The sequence below is a fragment of the Salmo trutta genome, chromosome 33 (genome assembly GCF_901001165.1).
Source record: "Salmo trutta chromosome 33, fSalTru1.1, whole genome shotgun sequence".
In the NCBI taxonomy this organism is placed as follows: domain Eukaryota; kingdom Metazoa; phylum Chordata; class Actinopteri; order Salmoniformes; family Salmonidae; genus Salmo; species Salmo trutta.
Window position 1 is genome coordinate 25765828 of NC_042989.1, and position 17916 is coordinate 25783743.

At 48.4% G+C, this 17916-nt stretch overlaps 1 protein-coding gene and 1 pseudogene across 5 annotated transcripts in view; one reads left to right on the forward strand and one right to left on the reverse strand.

The window, feature by feature from the left end:
• LOC115172754 (mitochondrial dimethyladenosine transferase 1-like) overlaps positions 1-17916 on the reverse strand; it is a 40703-nt pseudogene that overhangs the window by 3084 nt on the left and 19703 nt on the right.
• The window catches only part of LOC115172753 (claudin-20), a 38265-nt gene continuing 30965 nt past the window's right edge, over positions 10617-17916 (forward strand). For 2 of the 5 annotated variants that reach the window (XR_003871482.1, XR_003871483.1), the window contains exons 1-2: positions 10706-10794; positions 11151-12720. Coding sequence is in view for 1 of the 5 variants with exons in the window: in XM_029730483.1 (XP_029586343.1) it covers positions 11613-12338 (726 nt within the window). In the remaining 4 variants the exon portion in view is untranslated. Of the gene's footprint in view, positions 10795-10842; positions 13280-17916 lie in introns of those variants that run through there. The other 3 variants (XR_003871484.1, XM_029730483.1, XR_003871485.1) reach the window with 3 other exon arrangements.

The following is a 17916-nucleotide window of genomic DNA, read 5'->3' on the forward strand; positions in this document are numbered from 1 at the left end:
ATTCTCATTCACCCCTTTAGATGTGTGTGTATTAGGTAGTTGTTGGGGAATTGTTAGATTACTTGTTAGACATTACTGCCTGTCAGAACTAGAAGCACAAGCATTTCGCTACACTCGCATTAACATCTGCTAACCATGTGTACGTGACCAATAAAATTTGATTTGAAGAGGATCCACTCATGGGAGCAAAGCGAGTGGAAGACAGGAAAGAGGGGGATGAAAGAACAGGTGACATGCGATGGATGGCAAGCCGGTTCCGGTTGCCACAGTAACACCTGTGCGAGAAAAAAGCCAGCCCTCTTCCTGTCACGCTGCCACTTAGCAGGCGCCGTTCAATACCAGAGAGCCTGATGAGACATGAGACGTTCAAACACACTTCTCCCCTTTATCTCTATTGTTTCTGAGGGGGAGTCCAGCGGCTCAGACCCAGTGGAATGGAGGAACCAGGCAGGGGGAAACAGGAGGCAGGGCTGGCCCAGCACACAGCTCTTCCTCGAGGCTAGTGTGGAATCCTGGCTGTGGTTCACCTCTCAAGCCACCTCTCTGCCTCCCGATCCCGCTGTCAGAGCTAAGTTGATATGACAAACAGTTGAAGTAATCGTGCCAGAATCAGCAGAGCCTAGTCCAACTCAGAGCTCTCTCCTCCTCCCAAACTCACCCTCATTCTCTCTCCCTATCTGGCTCTTTCTCTGCTTGTCCAACCTCTCTCTCAGGGTAATAAAGGGATTGTGCTCAAAGACCCACAACACACAAAAAGGACAACTCTTCTTTAGGTGGATCTGTGAATGTGCAGTAGGAGGGAAGGCTGCCTCCCTCATATGAGACTACCAGGGGGTCTAATGCAGTAAACCCCACCCCCTCACCTCTCAGATCAGGAGGGTGGTCTAATGCAGTAAACCCCACCCCCTCACCTATCAGATCAGGAGGGGGGTCTAATGCAGTAAACCCCCCCCCTCAGCTATCAGATCAGGAGGGGGGTCTAATGCAGTAAACCCCACCCCCTCACCTATCAGATCAGGAGGGGGGTCTAATGCAGTAAACCCCCCCCTCAGCTATCAGATCAGGAGGGGGGTCTAATGCAGTAAACCCCACCCCCTCACCTATCAGATCAGGAGGGGGGTCTAATACAGTAACCCCCCTCCTCACCTCTCAGATCAGGAGGGGGGGGTCTAATACAGTAACCCCCCCCCCTCACCTCTCAGATCAGGAGGGGGGGGTCTAATACAGTAACCCCCCCCCTCACCTCTCAGATCAGGAGGGTGGTCTAATGCAGTAAACCCCACCCCCTCACCTATCAGATCAGGAGGGGGGTCTAATACAGTAACCCCCCTCCTCACCTCTCAGATCAGGAGGGGGGGTCTAATACAGTAACCCCCCCACTCACCTCTCAGATCAGGAGGGTGGTCTAATGCAGTAAACCCCCCCTCCTCACTTCTCAGATCAGGAGGGTGGTCTAATGCAGTAACCCCCCCCCCCCCCTCCCAGATCAGGAGGGGGGTCTAATAGAGTAACCCCCCCCCTCACCTCTCAGATCAGGAGGGGGTTCTAATACAGTAACCCCCCACCACCTCTCAGATCAGGAGGGTGGTCTAATGCAGTAACCCCCCCCCCCTCACCTCTCAGATCAGGAGGGGGGGGGTCTAATACAGTAACCCCCCCCCCCACCTCTCAGATCAGGAGGGGGGGTCTAATGCAGTAACCCCCCTCTCAGCTCTCAGATCAGGAGGGGGGTCTAATGCAGTAAACCCCCCCCCCCCCTCACCTATCAGATCAGGAGCGGGGTCTAATGCAGTAACCCCCCCCCCTCAGCTCAGGAGGGGGGTCTAATACAGTAACCCCCCGCCTCACCTCTCAGATCAGGAGGGGGGTCTAATACAGTAACCCCCCCCTCACCTCTCAGATCAGGAGGGGGGGTCTAATGCAGTAATCCCCCCCCCACCTCTCAGATCAGGAGGGGGGGTCTAATGCAGTAACCCCCCCCTCACCTCTCAGATCAGGAGGGGGGTCTAATACAGTAACCCCCCCCTCACCTCTCAGATCAGGAGGGGGGTCTAATGCAGTAACCCCCCCCACCCTCACCTCTCAGATCAGGAGGGGGGTCTAATGCAGTAACCCCCCCTCACCTCTCAGATCAGGAGGGGGGTCTAATGCAGTAACCCCCCCCCCATCAGATCAGGAGGGGGGGGTCTAATACAGTAACCCCCCACCACCTATCAGATCAGGAGGGGGGTCTAATGCAGTAACCCCCCACCACCTATCAGATCAGGAGCCAGACCTACAGCTCAGTCTGAGAAGTGAAGTGGAGCTATGGACCAATGACACAGCAGCACCAGTGAGACACTGGGCAACAGAGCGGAGCATTGTAGCCTGCCTAGCTGCCTGCCTTCACCTGGTAATAACCCTGTTTCTCTGGTGTGAACGCCACTCAAGGCAACCACTGACTGACTGGCTGGCTGACTGACTGGCTATGGGGAGCAGCGGTAGCTTACTTCTCTGTCCACAGGGAGAAGAGAGGAGGTGCGGGAGAAGAGAGGAGGTGCGGGGAGAAGAGAGGAGGTGCAGGGAGAAGAGAGGAGGTGCAGGGAGAAGAGGGGAGGTGCAGGGAGAAGAGGGGAGGTGCAGGGAGAAGAGGGGTGCAGGGAGAAGAGGGGAGGTGCAGGGAGAAGAGGGGAGGTGCAGGGAGAAGAGAGGAGGTGCAGGGAGAAGAGAGGAGGTGCAGGGAGAAGAGAGGAGGTGCAGGGAGAAGAGAGGAGGTGCAGGGAGAAGAGGAGGTGCAGGGAGAAGAGAGGAGGTGCAGGGAGAAGAGGAGGTGCAGGAGAAGAGAGGAGGTGCAGGGAGAAGAGGAGGTGCAGGGAGAGAGAGGAGGTGCAGGGAGAAGAGAGGAGGTGCAGGGAGAAGAGAGGAGGTGTAGGGAGAAGAGAGGAGGTGTAGGGAGAAAAGAGGAGGTGCAGGGAGAAGAGAGGAGGTGTAGGGAGAAGAGAGGAGGTGCAGGGAGAAAAGAGGAGGTGCAGGGAGAAGAGGAGGTGCAGGGAGAAGAGAGGAGGTAGGGAGAAGAGAGGAGGTGCAGGGAGAAGAGAGCAGGTGCAGGGAGAGGAGAGGAGGTGCAGGGAGAAGAGAGGAGAAGAGAGGAGGTGCAGGGAGAAGAGAGGAGGTGCAGGGAGAAGAGGAGGTGCAGGGAGAAGAGAGGAGGTGCAGGGAGAAGAGAGGAGGTGTAGGGAGAAGAGAGGAGGTGCAGGGAGAAGAGAGGAGGTGCAGGGAGAAGAGAGGAGGTGCAGGGAGAAGAGAGGAGGTGTAGGGAGAAGAGAGCAGGTGCAGGGAGAGGAGAGCAGGTGCAGGGAGAGGAGAGGAGGTGCAGGGAGAAGAGAGGAGGTGCAGGGAGAAGAGAGGAGAAGAGAGGAGGTGCAGGGAGAAGAGAGGAGGTGCAGGGAGAGGAGAGGAGGTGCAGGGAGAAGAGAGGAGGTGCAGGGAGAAGAGAGGAGGTGCAGGGAGAGGAGGTGCAGCATCAGTCTGGGGAGGTGGACACCACAACGCTGACGGAAGGAGACGACAGGATACAGGATACAGAAGGTACAATATGAGAGAGTATACAGAGCGGACGAATAGAAAACAAACACAGGCAAAAACACACACACACAGTTATGTGGGTGCGAGGGTGTTTAATTTACAGCAGAGCTCTTCTGTTGAGACAACCTGCCCTAAAGAACTACCTCCAGCAGCATCTTTGTGTCTGTGGGGGTAGTGACTCACCAGACTATACCCTCCTTTGTTATTCTGGGCTAGGGAAGGGGAAGGGCAGGCTAATTGGGGGAGGATAACTAAAGTGATCCAAGGATGTGATGGAGCCTTTCTAATGAGCTGTTTAGATTATCTCCCTCCCGTGCCATGCTGCAGCGTCTGGCTGGGCTTGTAAACCAGGACCGCTATCTACTATCTCATCTATAGCTCTGTATGTTCCTGCCTGCCTTACCGGCTGCCTGGTTGCCCGCCTTACCGGCTGCCTGGCTGCCCGCCTTACCGGCTGCCTGGCTGCCCGCCTTACCGGCTGCCTGGCCGCCTGCCTGCCTGCCTGACCGCCTGCCTTACCGCCTGCCTGACCGCCTGCCTTACCGCCTGCCTGCCTGACCGCCTGCCTGCCTGCCTGCCTGACCGCCTGCCTGCCTGGCCGCCTGCCTGCCTGACCGACCGCCTGCCTGACCACCTGCCTTACCGCCTGCCTGCCTGACCGCCTGCCTGCCTGACCGCCTGCCTGCCTGACCGCCTGCCTGACCGCCTGCCTGACCGCCTGCCTGCCTGACCGCCTGCCTGACCGCCTGCCTGACCGCCATGGCATGGGACACCACTGCTAGACTGGAGCCTAGTTGTCAGAGCAGCCAGCTATACTGTAGTCTATAGGAGTACAGCTAACTCCTGGGCTGCTCACATCACTATCAGTTGGAGGAAGACGAGAGGGCTTTGGACAGCAGTTACAGTTGACTTTCAGGGCAGGGAGAAGCAGCGCTGCATTGCTTTGTGATATACTGGGCTGAAAAGAGTGACTGTGACAGGGGCTATCTGCATCAATTGGGCGGAACAAGGCTGACATGAGGAAAATCAATTCTTCCACCTGTCACCTCAACATGTTAGGATGATTTGGGTGAGAGGCAGTCTCATACCTTGGTACTGCAGTGTGCCTTTATCAAAGCACACACCCAGAGTGATGCAGCATCAACACACCATCTGGTCTGGCCAGGTATCACTAAATAATGCCTTTCATTTCCCTCCTGGAGTAATTAGGCCATTTTATATTCCGCACTTCATCAGTGGGATGATTGGAATGTAAATAGAACTTTAACGAACATGTATTTTAACAGGGAAGCAAATCATAATCCCTAATGATTCATAGATGAATTGCACTACTCTAAATTGGCTTGTTATATAAGGATCTACATAAAAATGATCCTGCCCTCTCCATGGCTAATTTAGTCTGACTCTTTTAAACAAAGACTTCAAACATTTACAGAGACTTAACCTACTTTTCCTCTTGCACACTAATACTGTATACTGAATAATCAGAACTGAACTTTAACACTTTCTTTTATTCCTAGTCGTTTTCCACAGGTCTGTCTTTGTCCCCCTCTCAACGACCGTGACCCAACTCATCTCAATAATATGGAGTCACGCGCACATCCATATTAACACTTTTACATTTCCATATTTCATCTCTATGACCTTCTGGGAGCTCTGCAGGAAGGAACTCTATTACACTGGCCTTGCCCTGTAGCTCTCCATGTCCCCTTGTCCATTTCTACCTTCCACTCCTTTTTCCCGAGCCCTCTCTCTACCCAATGTTGTGTGAGCAGTAATTTGTCATCTCCCTCTGAGCGTAACCAAGATGAGATGGCAGGCCCTCAGGATGGCTAGCCGATACCACCGGAGCAACCCACATTCCCCCTAACGGAACTGTTGCAGGTTCTGAGGGGGGAGCAGGGAACAATGGAATACACAGCTGTGGAATACAGAAAGTAAAATACAATAAAAAGGAAGATTCCTCCGAGGGGAAAGAGATGCATTAATCATAACAAAACCTTCAGAAGACATCCTCCATTACATCAGAAGACATCCTCCATTACATCAGAAGACATCCTCCATTACATCAGAAGACATCCTCCATTACATCAGAAGACATCCTCCATTACATCAGAAGACATCCTCCATTACATCAGAAGACATCCTCCATTACATCAGAAGACATCCTCCATTACATCAGAAGACATCCTCCATTACTTCAGAAGACATCCTCCTTTACATCAGAAGACATCCTCCATTACATCAGAAGACATCCTCCATTACATCAGAAGACATCCTCCATTACATCAGAAGACATCCTCCATTACATCAGAAGACTACCACCTCCATTACATCAGAAGACTACCACCTCCATTACATCAGAAGACTACCACCTCCATTACATCAGAAGACATCCTCCATTACATCAGAAGACATCCTCCATTACATCAGAAGACTACCACCTCCATTACATCAGAAGACTACCACCTCCATTACATCAGAAGACTACCACCTCCATTACATCAGAAGACATCCTCCATTACATCAGAAGACATCCTCCATTACATCAGAAGACATCCTCCATTACATCAGAAGACATCCTCCATTACATCAGAAGACATCCTCCATTACATCAGAAGACTACCACCTCCATTACATCAGAAGACATCCTCCATTACATCAGAAGACTACCACCTCCATTACATCAGAAGACTACCACCTCCATTACATCAGAAGACTACCTCCATTACATCAGAAGACTACCTCCATTACATCAGAAGACTACCCCCATTACATCAGAAGACTACCCCCATTACATCAGAAGACTACCTCCTCCATTACATCAGAAGACTACCTCCTCCATTACATCAGAATACTACCACCTCCATTACATCAGAAGACTACCACCTCCATTACATCAGAAGACTACCACCTCCATTACATCAGAAGACTACCACCTCCATTACATCAGAAGACTACCACCTCCATTACATCAGAAGACTACCACCTCCATTACATCAGAAGACTACCACCTCCATTACATCAGAAGACTACCACCTCCATTACATCAGAAGACTACCACCTCCATTACATCAGAAGACTACCACCTCCATGACATCAGAAGACTACCACCTCCATGACATCAGAAGACTACCACCTCCATTACATCAGAAGACTACCACCTCCATTACATCAGAAGACTACCTCCATTACATCAGAAGACTACCACCTCCATTACATCAGAAGACTACCACCTCCATTACATCAGAAGACATCCTCCATTACATCAGAAGACATCCTCCATTACATCAGAAGACTACCTCCATTACATCAGAAGACATCCTCCATTACATCAGAAGACATCCTCCATTACATCAGAAGACATCCTCCATTACATCAGAAGACATCCTCCATTACATCAGAAGACATCCTCCATTACATCAGAAGACTACCACCTCCATTACATCAGAAGACTACCACCTCCATTACATCAGAAGACTACCACCTCCATTACATCAGAAGACTACCACCTCCATTACATCAGAAGACTACCACCTCCATTACATCAGAAGACTACCCCCTCCATTACATCAGAAGACTACCACCTCCATTACATCAGAAGACTACCACCTCCATTACATCAGAAGACTACCACCTCCATTACATCAGAAGACTACCACCTCCATTACATCAGAAGACTACCACCTCCATGACATCAGAAGACTACCACCTCCATTACATCAGAAGACTACCACCTCCATTACATCAGAAGACTACCTCCATTACATCAGAAGACTACCACCTCCATTACATCAGAAGACTACCACCTCCATTACATCAGAAGACATCCTCCATTACATCAGAAGACATCCTCCATTACATCAGAAGACTACCTCCATTACATCAGAAGACATCCTCCATTACATCAGAAGACATCCTCCATTACATCAGAAGACATCCTCCATTACATCAGAAGACATCCTCCATTACATCAGAAGACATCCTCCATTACATCAGAAGACTACCACCTCCATTACATCAGAAGACTACCACCTCCATTACATCAGAAGACTACCACCTCCATTACATCAGAAGACTACCACCTCCATTACATCAGAAGACTACCACCTCCATTACAACAGAAGACTACCACCTCCATTACATCAGAAGACTACCACCTCCATTACATCAGAAGACTACCACCTCCATTACATCAGAAGACTACCACCTCCATTACATCAGAAGACTACCACCTCCATTACATCAGAAGACTACCACCTCCATTACATCAGAAGACTACCACCTCCATTACATCAGAAGACATCCTCCATTTTCATTTTACCTTAATTTAACTAAGACAGTCAGTTAAGAACAAATTCTTATTTTCAATGACGGCCTAGGAACGGTGGGTTAACTGCCTTGTTCAGGGGCAGAACGACAGATTTTTACCTTGTCAGCTCGGGGATTTGATCTTGCAACCTTACGGTTACTAGTCCAACGCTCTAACTACTAGGCTACCTGCCACCCATTACATCAGAAGACAACCTCCATTACATCAGAAGCACAGGTGGACAGGACAGGCACTCAGGAGGAATAGGCACTAGGCAAGCTAAAGCTATGGGCAACTCTTGCTGGAGGGGGCCCTGCCTTAGTGCCTTGCTGCGCTGTGCTGCCTGCCAGTGTTTCACACACTCTCAGAACAGCCCTGGGCACACAGCACAGGCAAACCAAGAACACATCCTGATCCACACCCATCTTCTTCTCAGGTCCTCTGAATTGCTTTCCAAAGAAAACTCTCCAACTCTACAGTCAAGAATGCCACTAGGTGAAATCAAGAATTCCACCAGGTCAGAAGAGAGATTAGGACTGTGGAAAAAATGTGCCTACTAAACAAACAAGACAGGATCTACGCTGTTTTTACATGACATTTCAAAAACCACTGAAATGTCTGACCACTTGGTAGTAAATGTTAATAGAGAAAACGCGCAGGCCCTAAATCAAACCAACCCTGGGTAATTTCACATCGTGTCACAACTGTTTCCCCCCTGATGGTTTACAAATGTTCTGCATGTTGAAAATGGGCATGCCCATACATGGAACAAGATTGTGTTGACAGCTACAGATGACACCGTAACGTTAAACAACAAGGCTTTTACAAAATGATGAGCACAAAACCAATTAAACAAAGATGACATAAATTGAACAATAAAATCCCTCATCTTAAGAAAGGACAATCTTTGTGTCCAGTCATGCCTTGGAGCTATAACATGGAGGACAGTGATAAACAAGGAGCCATGCTTATAATAGCCTGCCATGTCTTCACACATCACACATCTGCACTCCCTGGGTACATGTTAACTGTGGTTTCCTCACCCCCCTCTCTCCCATCGCTGTTATTTATTTATTTCCCAACAGAACATCACTAGCATCAAGGATCTTGTCGGTAAAAACACACTACAGTGCTTAAATCTTAAATAGTGTGGCTATTTGTCCTTCTGCAGCAGCAGCCCACGAGGGCCTGGAGTATGAAGTCTGAAAGGTCAGCAGCCAACCAACTCAGGTAATACTTTGATTGTGTGTGTGTGATTGTGTGTGTGTCTGTTATTGTGTTGGTGATGTCTTATCTGTGGAAATAGTCTCTGAGGGGATATCTTGGGGGATTCAACGGAGGTAGATCATTGGACCAAATTAAACAAACAGGTCAATCACCAACCCAATCAATCACTTAGCAGATATACCTGCCACCTCCATTTTGGTCATTACTGGTGTGGAGAGAGAGGGGGGGAGATCATTCTCCTGAAACTGGCTGTTTATGATGATCTTGCCCATGCAGCAAAATTATGGAAACACACATCTGCGTTATCACGTCTATTAGCCCAGTCTGTTTTTCGCATCTCTTTGTCATTCATGAATCAAGGCCGTCCTACCTGCCCCTCCCTTCCCCTACTAGACGTCCTCTGCAGAGGGGAGTGGAGGAGCGATGAGAGGAGGGTAGCAGCTGTGAGTTTAGTCTCCCACTGAGTGGTTGCTGATGCTGACTGCTCTAGGGAGCGTCCGTTTTGGCATAGTGGACTCGCTACCACATAAATAAAAGAAAAACACTGCCAGAACAGCCACTACCACCTGCTTGGAGTAGGTTTTCTTCATATGGTTATTATTGTAGAAGTGTCATTGTATTATTATTGTAAGCCTATTATTTGGTGCCCAATGTGTATCTAGTAATTCAATCTAAATAGTTCAGGATCTACATTAACAGGTGTTCATTAGGCTAGATTATAGATCTGACCTGGGGATGTAGGTAAAACAATGTTGAATACATTATATTTCCCAGGGTGCAATGGGTTATTCATATTATTTGTATCGTTGAAAGAAACGCAGCAACGTGGTTGTGGAAAGTTATTCGGGGTCTCTCTGGTTAGATAGAGATACGTTGGCCAAAGTTGTCATTTCTTTAGCTTAAACATTTTGGAGACTGGAGGTAAGCCCACTGAAGCAGAACTGTTATTATGATATCTGTGTAATTATGAAAGCAGGTGTATCTGTCATTAGGCTAACATTTAATTGCTAGCTAGCTCGGGTTAGCAACGGCTAGGCTAACAGGGAGAATGAATATAGCCAAAAGTGTGCACATTGTTTCAGATAAATATTAGCTAGTTATGATAAACAATCCGGTGGCTAGATGCCACCTCTAGCTAGCCAGCTAATAATATGGCTCAATATTGGAATGAAGCAGCTCTGTCTTATGATTGATTGCGGTTTGACTGGTAGCGGGCTAAGCTGGTCCATAATACGTTTGCTTGTCTCCATCATCTGCTGCATAAATCAAGCATTGAGTGACAAGTGGATTGAACAACTGAATGAATTCTAACGCAATGCAAAATAAATATAGCAGTACCTAGACGACCCTTCACACACACAGTTACAGAGAGAGTGTCAGTGTAAACCATTGTAAGCTTCGCTATGGTGCATACTATTCTGTAGCAGCTCGTCTCACGAGCCTTGTGACGTAGAGAGAGTCTATTCTACAGCACTGAAAGGGAAGCAGAGCAACCCCCTTTCAGAAGCGCCGAGTGAGCATGTGTGGCTCACGACTGGCTAGGATGTCCTTTAATATACGGTTGCTATGGAAATGGATGACATGAAATGGATCCGTACGGCTACAAAATCTCCTCGACCCCTCCGCACCTCGTGTTTTTACACAAACCACTGCCAACCTGACGCCTCATAAGGAGATCTGCACCAGCCGAGGTAAGGATCTCTGTTCATCATAAACAATTAGAATTAAAAGGATGTTTGCCCTTGTACACTTACTGAAGAATAATCAATACATTTTAAATTAAAAATCAATGCTGGCAAATGTATGTGAACATCTTAAAAAAATTTAAAAAATAACGAATTGTCTGTCTTATTTCAAAGTTTTTTAAATGTTCTAAACAAAAATAAATATTATTGAATCAGTGATGAAATTATAAAAAATGTGAAGAAATGTGTTAATATTGAAGTCACTGTGGTGTAACCTTATTGATGTGTGGTGAGAAGGACACTGCAGCTTTAAGTCCACATACTGAGCATTACAATTATCAGAAAGTCATTCTCCTCTTCAGTAACAGTTCCATGAGGCGCCGGCACAGAGAGGCATGCGAAACAGAAAATACACACGCACTGAAACTAGTGTCTCCTTCTCCAACTACCAGCCAGAGCCATCAATCTCTCTCATCGGTCCAGTTCACACTCTCCTTTGTTCCTGCAAGAAAAGTCTGTGCATGAGTGTGGTGAGAGAGGGGAGAGAGAGAGAGAGAGAGCGAGGGGAGAGAGAGAAAAGAGAGGGAGACAAACGAAGAGACCTGCTCAATTCAATTTCTCATTCCTGTCTCCTCCCCTCTCCAGTCCAGTGGAGCCGGCGCTGAGCAGAGGGGCTGAAGATTGGCTGCTGCCCGCTCTAGCACCAGGATCCTCTACAGCCGTCTGGGGTGAGGGGTGGAGGAGACGAGGTGCCTGGCTGGGGCTGGGTGGATGCTGCCTGGAGGAGGGGGGGCCACGGCAGCAGCAGAGGCAGTGAGAGGAAGATGGCATCCACATGCATGCAGATCTTCGCCTTCATCCTGGCGCTGTTGGGCATCATGGGGGCCATGGTGGCCACACTGCTTCCCAATTGGAAGGTGAGTGCCGACGTGGGCTCCAACATCATCACAGCCATCTCCCAGATGCAGGGGCTGTGGATGGACTGCACCTGGTACAGCACCGGCATGTTCAGCTGCACCTTGAAGTACTCGGTGCTGTCGCTGCCCGCCTACCTGCAGACTGCCCGCACCACCATGGTGCTGTGCTGTGTGATGGCTGCCATGGGCCTGTGCCTGGCATCCCTGGGGCTCAAATGTACCCGCTGGGGGGGCGGCCGGCGCTCCAAGAGGCACGCGGCCATCGCCAGCGGGGGCTGCTTCATCACCGCCGGCTTCCTGTGCCTGGTGCCCGCTTCCTGGTTCACCAACGAGGTCATCACTAACTTCCTGGACCGCAGTGTGCACGAGAGCAATAAGTTTGAGCCCGGGGGGGCTGTGTACGTGGCCTTCCTGTCGGCAGGCTTCCTCTTCGTGGGGGGGTCCATCTTCTGCGTGTCTTGCGCGGGGAAGAGGCCCGGTCACCAGGACATGATCTTACTGCCCCCCCCCAACAAACTCATACTGCAGCAGCAACAGCAGCTCCTACAGCAACAGCAGCAGGACCAGCACCAGTACTGCTCCCTCTCCCCACTAGACAATAAGACAGGCTACAGCCTGCAGGACTATGTGTAGGCTAAAGCAACAAGCCACTAGCTACTGCCAGGCAGACCAGTTAGGGGAACCAGGGCTTACACTGCGTAAGAGATTGAGGAGGAGACTAGAGCGGAGGGGAAGGACTTTGATGGCGTCTCTCTTTCCCTTTCCCCTCTTTTTCTGTTCTGCAAGCACAACAGTGGAGGTATTCCCCGAGCAGCCCCTTGGAACAGACGGACGGATGGTGAATGTGAAATGCAGCGCAGCCGGGGGAGGAAGGGAAGCGCTGCAGAATGGGAGGGGAGCACCAGCTCAACACATGCAGATACCCCAGCAATCATCAGTAAATCCATTAAGACTTCCCAGGGGAATGGATTAGCTGATAACAAGCCTCCCGTTAATTTCCTTTTCCTCGCCAAAGGTTTGAATTAATAAGCAATCATTTAGCTGCTAATAATCGTTTGGTAACCACCCATTCGGCAAGTCGGCAATATTGCTATTATTGTCTCAAAGAGGCAATAACAGTACGTGCAATTCCCTTTTCATAAGCAAGCTACGGTTGTTTTGAACTATCCACTAGATATGCTAGTTGTTGGGACTGATTTAAGAAATGGTCTTATTTTTGGTAGCTAATAGCCTGATTGATATTTGCCTAAGCATGCTGTTTGGAGCCTGTCTGTGTATAATGCAGAGGAATGCCTGTTAGAGACAGACGTATGTAGCCAACGCAATGGATAAAAGCTGTAGTATATTATCCTTCCCATTGAAACTGTTCAAAGAGTGCTGTCAGAAATAATACATAGGGTGCTGGGCTTGGAGACGGAACAGAATGGCATATTAACAAAATCCTGTAACTCACCCTGCAGGTAGAGAGACAGACAGAGACACAGAGAGAGAGAGACAAACAGCAAGAGAGAGAGGGAGAGAAAAACAGCGAGAGAGAGAGAGACAAACAGCGAGAGAGAGAGAGAGAGAGAGAGAAAAACAGCGAGACAAACAGTGAGAGAGAGGAGAGACAAACAGTGAGAGAGAGGAGAGAGACAAACAGTGAGAGAGGAGAAAGAGAGGAGAGAGACAAACAGTGAGAGAGAGGAGAGAGAGACAAACAGTGAGAGAGAGAGAAACAGTGAGAGAGGAGAGAGAGAGAGAGAGAGAGAGAAACAGTGAGAGGAGAGAGAGCGGGACAAACAGCGAGAGAGAGAGACAAACAGCGAGAGAGCGAGACAAACAGCGAGAGAGAGAGAGAGAGAGAGAGAGACACAAACAGCGAGAGAGACAAACAGCGAGAGAGAGAGACACAAACAGCGAGAGAGGGAGACAAACCGAGAGAGAGAGAGACAAACAGCGAGAGAGAGACAAATAGTGAGAGAGAGAGAGAGAGAGACACAAACAGCGAGAGAGACAAATAGCGAGAGAGAGAGACAAACAGCGAGAGAGAGAGACACAAACACCGAGAGAGACAAACAGCGAGAGAGAGAGACAAACAGCGAGAGCGAGAGAGAGAGAGAGAGAGAGACACAAACAGCGAGAGAGAGAGACAAACAGCGAGAGAGAGAGAGACAAACAGCGAGAGAGAGACAAATAGTGAGAGAGAGAGAGAGACACAAACAGCGAGAGAGACAAACAGCGAGAGAGAGAGACAAACAGCGAGAGAGAGAGAGACACAAACACCGAGAGAGACAAACAGCGAGAGAGAGAGACAAACAGCGAGAGCGAGAGAGAGAGAGAGAGACACAAACAGCGAGAGAGAGACACAAACAGCGAGAGAGAGACACAAACAGCGAGAGAGAGAGAGAGAGAGAGACAAACAGCGAGAGAGAGAGAGAGAGAGAGAGAGACACAAACAGCGAGAGAGAGAGAGAGACACAAACAGCGAGAGAGAGAGAGAGAGACACAAACAGCGAGAGAGGGAGAGAGACAAATAGTGAGAGAGGAGAGAGAGAGAGACAAACAGAGAGAGAAAGAGAAATAGCAAGAGAGAGAGAAACAGTGAGAGAAAGAGAGAGACACAAACAGCGAGACAGGGACAAACAGCGAGAGAGACAAACAGCGAGACAGGGACAAACAGCGAGAGAGACAAACAGCGAGAGAGGGACAAACAGCGAGAGAGGGACAAACAGCGAGAGAGAGACACACAGAAATAGAGACAGAGAAACACACAGAGACACACAGTCCCACCTCCAGCAGAGTGGACTGTATGACAAAACAAAAAGGAGCTGCCTTCTTCAGGCTGGGCTACACACTACTTACTTCATGCAATACGCATACAAAACACTCATACACCCACAGACGCACAGTTCACACCCACCCACACATAGATTACACAACCACACAGATACACACAGATACAAAACCCCACACAAACTGTACCCTCTGCCTCACTGGGCTGTATGTGCTTTTCATCCTGCTGTCCGCCTCCTCACTGCCATGGAAACGGGATCCTGCGCCCAAATATCTTTATTGTCTGCGGTGGGGGGTGGGGTGTCAGCCTGCACTTTGAGGTTGGTTAGGGGGGCATCTCTCTCTCCCCCCCCCCATAAGCCTTGTGAAGAGCCTCCACACATGCACAGCTGCTTCACTAATCCCCTTTATTAGCCCAGTGACAGGAAGCACCAAGCCACTGTTACACCCAGGTCTGTCTGGGAAATGCTCTCTTTATGTTGTCCCATATTACAGTGTGTCTGACATGCAATTAGTGTTATGAGGAAAAAGGGCTGTGCTTTGAAAAGTCATGCTGATTATTAGAATTGTAGATCAGTAGGTAGAAAATGGCGCTTGCAATGCCCGGATAGTGGGTTAGATTCCCGGGATCACCCATACGTAATATGTATACACGCTTGACTAAGTGGCTTTGGATAAACGCGTCTGCTAAATGCTATATATTATTAACTGCAGCAGTGTGGCAGATTTGCCTCCAAATCTAGAAAACGGTTTGAGGTATTCCACTATGTGACTTGTTTAGTGCGTCAGCAGTGCATATGCTACTGTTCAGCACCTGCAGGAGATTGTGTGGCTGAAGTTAAAGAAACTTCTGTGCCATTCTCATCTTTCCTACAGTACCTGTCAGCTTCGCTCTCCTCTACCTGTTCCACCTGATCTCTCCATCTATAGCTGTCTTTTTCTAAAGGAAAGTAAGGCAGCATTTCTCTCTGACTGACAGGGAACACTGTTGCATGTTAGAACATGCTGGTCAGCACACACACACACACACACACACACAACTCCCGCCACCAACTAATTTGTCAGGGCTGCTACTGCGCTTTAACACAGTCAAGTTCTCCTGTGTGTCTGTACACGGCTGAGAGGAAGGGAAGATGTGCTGTCTCCAGCCTGAAATGGCTGCTCTGGTGACAGGCCCTGGCAGTGATGTGTGGCGCAGACCGCGTGGTGTTCGTTCTCTCCCACACTGTTTTTTACAGGGCGAGCAGATGGCTAAGCCCAGCTCGCCACCTGCAGGCGGCTGCCTGCACACTGGAGGCATCACTAGAGGTCCTGGCAGCCTGTTTCATACCCTATGTAGAGAAGAGAGTAGCGGACTGGGCATCAGTATAATAATACACTGCCCAATGCCCAGGCACCCCTTATGAACGCAATAAAACCATGACAAGAATGTCAATGTGCCCTCGTGAACAAACTGAATACATACCAACACATACACACGTTGGAGAATGTGCCAAATCAACTCCTGTCGAGTTAGATACTGCATGTAGTTCATGCGGTTTACTTTATTACATTTGTTTGTATGTGAATTATACATTGGCATATGGTTTTATGGAGTAATTATTTGTTGTGCGAGGCCAAGTCTTGAGTAAGCTAGACACTTGTGTACAGTAGGATGCAGCTTTCCATGGTTCTTTTTTCAACCGTATTATCCAATATATTCCAAAGCACACAATCATTTCAGACGCATAAACTATTTTGATTTCATCGGGAAAGCCTTGCACACTTGTTTATTTTTTATTTGTTGTAATGTTTAAATCATGCTTCTGCAGAGAACAGTACGCATTTGGCTAGGACATTTGTGGACTTAGATTTTTTTTTTCTGCCAAGGTAACTTTCTTTCCTACTTAGTTCAAATGTCTTTTCATGTTCATACACGGCATCTTCTTCATAAGAAGACTACTTGACTGCACCTTTGCTTGTGTTACCTTGTTGGACAGCGCAGTTTGTTTCAAGCGGCTGAGCATTGCAAGTCCTCTGGACCGGTTCAAATGTACATAATACAACTGGCAGTCTGAAAAAGAGCAAAGCCATTTCTGTCTGATGTGATTTGAGCAGGCCAATGTGAGCTGGAGGTTTGTTCCGTTGTGTAGATGTGCAGCCTGTTCCTCAGCCAGCCAGCGCACCATTTCATTAGCTTCAAATGGCCTAGATGTCTAAACAGCTGCAGCTCTCCTGCAGAACCAAGACAGGAATGATCATTTTGATAATTGCAGCTTATTTTCGTGGATGCTTCAGCACTTCTTAATTTGCCAGAGGATTTTCAACAGTTCAAGTGTTCTGGTTACTGTTGTCTAAATGTGCTTGTGCAAGTAGTTATATTTTTTACTAATAAAAAACTATTTTGTGGAAGCAGAGCAATATGCCTATATTAAATGACTGTGTGTGTACGTGTGTGAGCAGTTCTGGATGGCTCTCAGCTTCCTGCCAAAAACAGATTTTTGGAAGGTACTGGATGTACTGTGCGTAGGCAAGCAGGCAGGCTGTCTCTTCATACTGTTCTTATAGCCTCTATATACACACAGCAGTTCTGTGAAAAACAGCTCAAAGAAGAGACGGAGGTTTCACTCCCTTCATGAACACGTATCCATAAAACATTACATACCGTCTGCAAATTGGATGAAAAAAGCTGAAACACTCTCCATGAAGCACGTTCAGAATCCAGCTCTCTCTCATTGAGATGTAAACACAATACTTCACAGAGGTATGGAGAGAGCATCAGCAAGTGGCATGAAATAACTAACCCTGTGAGAGTTGTGGCAAATGGGGATTATTTTGTCTGGTGTATGTCTGAGCGTGAACAGAATGATAATGAATGACAGCATGTGTAGGTTAGCTGCTGCAACATTTGTACAATTAGACTGGAATACAAAGCAACAGCTGATAAAGCCAGTCAGTCAGCATGGGTAACATGGAGTGCAATCTGCATCCCCCATCCCTTCCTCTGGTTCCACCAAGCATCCCATCAGCCAAGTGGGCATCAAAACAGCCTCGCCAGCTTCAAAATCTGACTCATATGAAGAGTCAGATGAATGCCAAGTCAGACTGGAGAGAAATATCCAATACTAAGACCCCACAAATACTGGTCTTACTTCCAGCTGGGGAATAAATCCCTGCTTTTCATACATGAAGTAGCCTTAAAGCCTCCATGCGGTCTTCATAATCGTATTTTTAAATCACTGTATGGCTCCATTTTTTTGTTATATATGTTTATTTATTTATTTTTTACATTTATTTAACTAGGCAAGTCAGTTAAGAACAAATTCTTACTTACAATGACGGCCTACACCGGCCAAACCCGGACGACGCTGGGCCAATTGTGCGCCACCCTATGGGACTCCCAATCACGGCCAGATGTGATACAGCCTGGAATCAAACCAGGGACTGTAGTGACGCC